General features: G+C 39.2%; 1 protein-coding gene across 2 annotated transcripts in view; it reads right to left on the reverse strand.

The window, feature by feature from the left end:
- The window catches only part of ARID5B (AT-rich interaction domain 5B), a 233,704-nt gene that overhangs the window by 208,948 nt on the left and 18,841 nt on the right, over positions 1-5,915 (reverse strand). For both annotated transcript variants that reach the window (XM_019507895.1, XM_019507896.1), the window contains exon 3: positions 706-931. In XM_019507895.1, the coding sequence (XP_019363440.1) occupies positions 706-931 (226 nt within the window). The remainder of the gene's footprint in view (positions 1-705; positions 932-5,915) is intronic.

The following is a 5,915-nucleotide window of genomic DNA, read 5'->3' on the forward strand; positions in this document are numbered from 1 at the left end:
AAACCTTATTACTTCAGACATCTAATGTTATCCTAGACAAAGACTGGGCAAGCTGTAGTGATAGGCGATGGTCATGCATCACCAAGGAGATGACCAGTATGATGTAATAAGTTAGTGGCATCTCTTTCTTCTACAATTCTAACTGCTGAGAAAGGGGGAATCAGACTCAATCCCATACGATGCATAGCTGATGCTTGATCCCAATGTCTACAAAGCTTCTGCAGAAAGCCCTTGCAAATTAGCTTTGCTAGCGACTTCATAACAGGAACCTAACAGCAGCAAGTGTTAGGGTGCATGTACACCACAAACTGCAATACGGCATTGAGTTACCTGAGCTAGCCACAAAGGAGCCAAGAAGCAAGCTACATTAGCTCATACCAAGCTCTGTGCTGCTGCAGCTAAATTGCTTCCAATACCGAAATCAGGTTATTCAAAGCTAGCTTGCACATCTCTACACTCCACTGCAGCTGGCAATGTAGACATACCCTTTGGCTGTACCTATACCACAAACTGACTGTTCCCTGCAGTAGCATGGTGGGCTTGAGGGCATCACTGCCAGGCCCAGTAAACTTGCGGTATAGAAGTGGTGTCAGAGTTTATGCTAATTTAGCCTCAATGAATATGGAGGTATTGGGCTTATTGTCCTTAGAAAGACAGCTATATGCAAGAATGCACACCAGTTTTAGAAAAGGAAAATATATTTACCAAGATCAGCCTTTTCCTTCAGAATGTCCTTGAAGTTCAGGCCACTATTGAGTGTGGACTGTCTGTATCTCATCAAGGATTCCTTCTGTCCATTCTTGCCCAGTTCCATGGGTTTGACTGGGTCAGCTCGGAAACCACACTTCCATTTGGAGAAATCTGATTGTACCCATTTTGCCAAGTCTTCAAGCTTCACAGTTACCTTCTCTGAAACAGCAATGACTTCATCCTGCAAGATGTAGTTAAACAAGAACACAGTGCATTACGTGTGGCTCTATGATGAATGATAAACTTGTAATGCTGACTCTTTGACATGTTATTGGAAAAGTTTATCTTGCTGTTGGCAGATTAGTTTTTCCTGTGATACAGAATAGCTGATAATTCATGTAATTTGCATGCCATTTTAGTGTCACTGTTAGTTGTTTACTTGGAGCAAATATATGTGACAAAAAATATCCAAGAGCATTAGAGCAGTAATCCTAAAAGGCATTTTAAATGTAGATTGTCAAAGCACATTCTTTCTGTAGTCCCCAATGGCTTGGGTGAAAGCCTGCTTTTAGGGTGCAATTAGTTGATAATGTAAAAATTCATGGCTTAATGACTAATGGTTATAGTTGGTCCTCAAATAAATGGACTAAATAAATCTTAGATTCTTGGAACTCTGACTCACCAGAAAATTCCTGTGTTTATGGTACATTTTCCCTTGGCTTACACTCAAATATTAAATTTAACTTTTGTCTTAAAAATTAAATAAAATTGTGATGTAATACCAAAAGAAATACTATATAAATGTTATGTGTTTCCCACCAAAACAAACTTGCACATTCTTATGTTTATTAAAACCTCTTTCGAGATCAGAAAAGAACTATAATTATTTTCTTCTCTTAAAAATACGTTCTAAGAAAACAGTTTAAACTTAGTTTAGCGTGCAGAACATATAGTTGAATTAAATATCTCTAATTGCTGAATTTCTGTCCTTCCAGGAAACAATCAACTCTTTTCAGTTGTGATGAATAAGCAGAATGTTTTATAGCTGACTATGGGAACAGGGCTGAAGAAGGCTTCAGAAAAAAAGAATAATGAAACAGCTCCTAGCAAAGCAATATGAACTCTAGATTTTTAAGTTAAATATTTGAAACAGTTGATGTTTTAACTTGAACTGACTTACAATGAACCTTTCACTCCAAACATTTCTAGTGAAAACATTACTATAGTCACTGTAAATTTATAAAACCATCATTTTTCTCCAAAATAAATACAGCTATTTGAAAAAAGGAAACAAATTCTTGGAGTTATTGTACAAAGAGAAATGCCTGATTCTAATTGGGGGGGGTTGTTGGTTTTTTGTTTTTTGTTTTGTTTTGTTTTGCTGTGTGCATTCCTCAGGAAATAAAATACTGCTCAACAGCAAACAAAAGTAGATTTACTATTATAAGTTACATACAATGCAAAATCTATGGTAGCTTTGGTGAAAAGCATATCTGATATTTCACTTTTCCATATATGATACAAAATTGCTTTACAGACAGTCACCTTCTATTACATTTAGTGCAATAACAAATATTTGGTTAAAAATAAAAGGCATGCATATATATTAAGTAAGACAATGGAATGGAATCTTTTGTAATGGAATCTTCTTTATCATTGTGTTGAATAACTTTGATCATTGTGCTGAATAGAAGCTTCCACTGAACAACAAACAGTAAAGACAATGTTTTAAATTTCTGTTTATGACAAATGTCAATACTTTGTAAACAATACTGCATAGCACAAAGTACAATTTTAATGGATGGCTTCACCCAGTTTCATTACACCATCCACTGGAAATAAAAGATCTGTAGTCGCTATGCATTTTATAGCTATTACATGGTGATTATTAAATGTCAGAGTGAGAAAAAAATCAGCCTGCATGAAGACTTAGCTTCTGGATGGGGTCTTCTGCTTAGGATGTTGAATAGAATCATTATGTATAACAATTTCTAAAGTTCAGTAATAGGAAGATTCTATTTAGCAGCTGTTATCCAACTTTAAGATCAAATAAGTTTTTGGTTCAAATGTTATTTTTAAAATAGCTTTTATAATCAAATGATTATGATTTCAATTACTAGTTTCTTCATATCCTTTCCAAGAATTGGTATGGCTAACTTTGGCTGTCATACAAAGTAAGCCAAGCAAACAATTTATTAACCAAAAAAAAGTACAATCACTATTATATCATCAGTGAATAAACTTGTTTTTGAGAATACAACCTTTAAACACATATACGGTATATACAGGAATCATAAACCCAAGTAAAATGATTGAATGTTCATGTGTTTTGCTACAGATTCACCAGCAAGCCTCCATTTCACATGCCAGGATTTAATTGGAAGCTTGATAAGCAGGCAGAATATTATAGCAGATATAACCATGAGGAAACACTGAAGAGCATAAATCACAATTTCACATTTAAAGTTCTTTGTGGTAGCAAAACGACCACACAGCAACAGCTAAGATCACCAACGTACTTTCTATTGGCCATCACTACAGTAATATGAATGGCCAGGAAAAAAATAAATAAAAATCATCCTGTGATCATATTAGTACTTTGCAAATGATCATTGTATTAGGGCTGTAAAAACTGTTGGGGCACCTAATACAATTCAAAATGTAAACACAGAAGGGTTCTTTTAATCAGTTTAACTCATAAGTGAAGTATATGAATAAACAATAACAAAAAGTAGCTATTACTGTGGTAGCCAATGAAATAAAGCAGGTCTGATTTCGAGTCTGGGTGAAGAGAAGAAAAAAACCAAATTGCACTTAAATGCAGTGAATGAAAATGTCCAAAGCACTTAAATGACTTGGGCACAACATGGTTTGGAGGTGAGTGGGACTTACACTTCTAAACTACTTGGTTGATTTTGCCTATAATTATTTGACCTTTGTCTGTAAGTAATGACTTAGGGTAGGGGCCAGTAACTTTTTCAAGCTGCATACCAGAACAACCTGGCTCCAGTCCAGAGCAGGCTGTGTGCTGTTGGCTTTGCCTGTGCTCATGCCAGAACTAGGCAGCTGGGAGCTGTGCTGGTGCCACTTTTCCCAGCCCCCTGCTTCCCAGGTACAGCACAGACAGAGCTTCACCAGGGCTGGGCAGCCAGACTCTGTATCCACCCTGCTGCTGCTTCTCCTCCCCTGGCATTCTGGTTGCAATGCAGGCATACCTGAAAGTTGCCCAGTCCTGGATCAGTCCCCTGCTGCCTGGTAAGTCTGGGCTCAGCTTCCAGTTGCTCAGCCTCAGCACAGGTGAAGGCAGATGCAGAAACTTCTGGCTCTGCTAACCAGATACAGTGGCTCTGTGAGCTGGATCTGGCCCGCAGGGCATCTGTTGCCAACCCCTGACTTAGTGTGTGAGTTTCAAAATGCCCAGTGTTGGTATCATTCTGTTCAGAGTTAACAGTAACTCACCTTTGGTTTGACCCAAGCCAAACACTTGAAAATGTCACCTATAATCCACACAGCATGGATTCAGGGAGGTATTTAAACACTTGTGTCACTTTAAGCACCTAGGATGGACTTCTCAAAAGAGAAAGGTGCCTAAGGTTACTGAAGTGATTAAAAGAAGATAGGTTCCCTTACGTTTTGGAAAGTACACCCTTTCCACAGATTTCACTGGGCCTACCTAAATGCTTTAAGTATGGAATTAAGTACTTCCTGAATCAAGAATGGTGGATGCCATAAACCAGGACTATCACCTAGGGATGAGGTACAAGATCTCAAAAACGTGACAAGGTTTTCCTCCTAGTGCTCCCTAAGGGCTACCGAGTGGTTCAGCCTTCAAGCCACTCAGCTTTTGGAGATTCATCAGGGGAAAAAGGCTTTGCCCCCACAAGGACATTTTGTCATCACTGCCAGTCAGCATTTCCTTCCTGCTGGTTGCTGCAGGAACCAGAGTGCCATTGGCCACCACCATTCACTGGCATCAGCTTCCTGCTTCCTCTTAGCAGGGAAAGGACAGCCCTGAGCTGAAAATTCTGCTAGAAGCTCTATCTTCTGATGTCACTTAGTGGCTCTTCTATACCTGCAGTGCCCCCAAAATGGCACTTACTCTTAGGGGACAAAAGGTTACATTGGTTTAATAGCATTTTCCAAGCCTTTGTAGAGCTCTTCCCCCCTTGCTGCATTGAGGACACTAGCCTGTGCATACATCTCCTCTGAAAATGCTAATCCAGGGGTGGACAATTATTTCAGGCAGAGGGCCGCTTACTGAGTTTTGGCAAGCCATCAAGGGCTGCACGTCAGGTAGCCAGGGGCAGATTAATATCAATTTTCTAATTTTTTTAGGGGCCCCACAGGCCAGATAGAATGGCCTGGTGGGCTGCATCCAGCCCATAGGCCTCATTTGCCCACCCCTGTGCTAATCCCTTCCCTGCTATGCCAAGGGACCTCTAGATTATTATGGCCATTGCTGGTGACAGAATGCTGGAATGAAGCAATGCACTGAAGCAGCCATTATGAGGCTTCTTGCATTATGAAATGGGTAAGAACTATGATTCACATTCTTGAGTTCTTCATCAAGTAAAATTTCCATCTGGGTGTTTGAAGAATTAAGAATGACAGAATGTGTCCCTCTACTAATCCAAACCATTTCAGAGCTTGGTGCTACCAGACAATCCAGCAATGTATGAAATAGGAATAAAGTCCTTTGTGTGGGCTCATAAACCCACAATTGAAGTTCAGGCCTTTTTTGTTGTTGAATTTATGTTTGCCAGGCAGTTAAATTTAATATAAACCAAGGGAAGCAACATTTATATTGGTGGCTACAGCATTTCATTAGCTGCACTGAGAATATTTTATTTGGAAAAGGACAGATTTCCAAAAAATAATTTTGGGGAGAGGGGGTGAGCTGCACTGTTAGATGGAAGGTATTTTGGCAACTTTTAAGGGGGAATATTTAAATCTTCAGGTGTATGAAAGATGAGTTCAAATGCTAGGAAGTTCGAAGCCCTTCACTTTGGCTTTGTCTACATGACAAAAAAGAATAAAGTAAACAAATATGATCTGTGCGGTGGAGCAATGATGGGATAGGAAGCATGGTGCTGAAAAATCCCCAAACCCTGCCTGCCCAAGAATTTCCACTCCTGGCAGAGCTGCAGTGGCAGCAAGTTACAGGTTTGAATTTTAGCAATGTAAACAAATGCCAATTTGTAATGATGTCCTTCATGATCAGGACA

The sequence above is a fragment of the Gavialis gangeticus genome, unplaced genomic scaffold, assembly GCF_001723915.1.
Source record: "Gavialis gangeticus isolate Ggan-Ray unplaced genomic scaffold, GavGan_comp1, whole genome shotgun sequence".
Lineage (NCBI taxonomy): Eukaryota > Metazoa > Chordata > Crocodylia > Gavialidae > Gavialis > Gavialis gangeticus.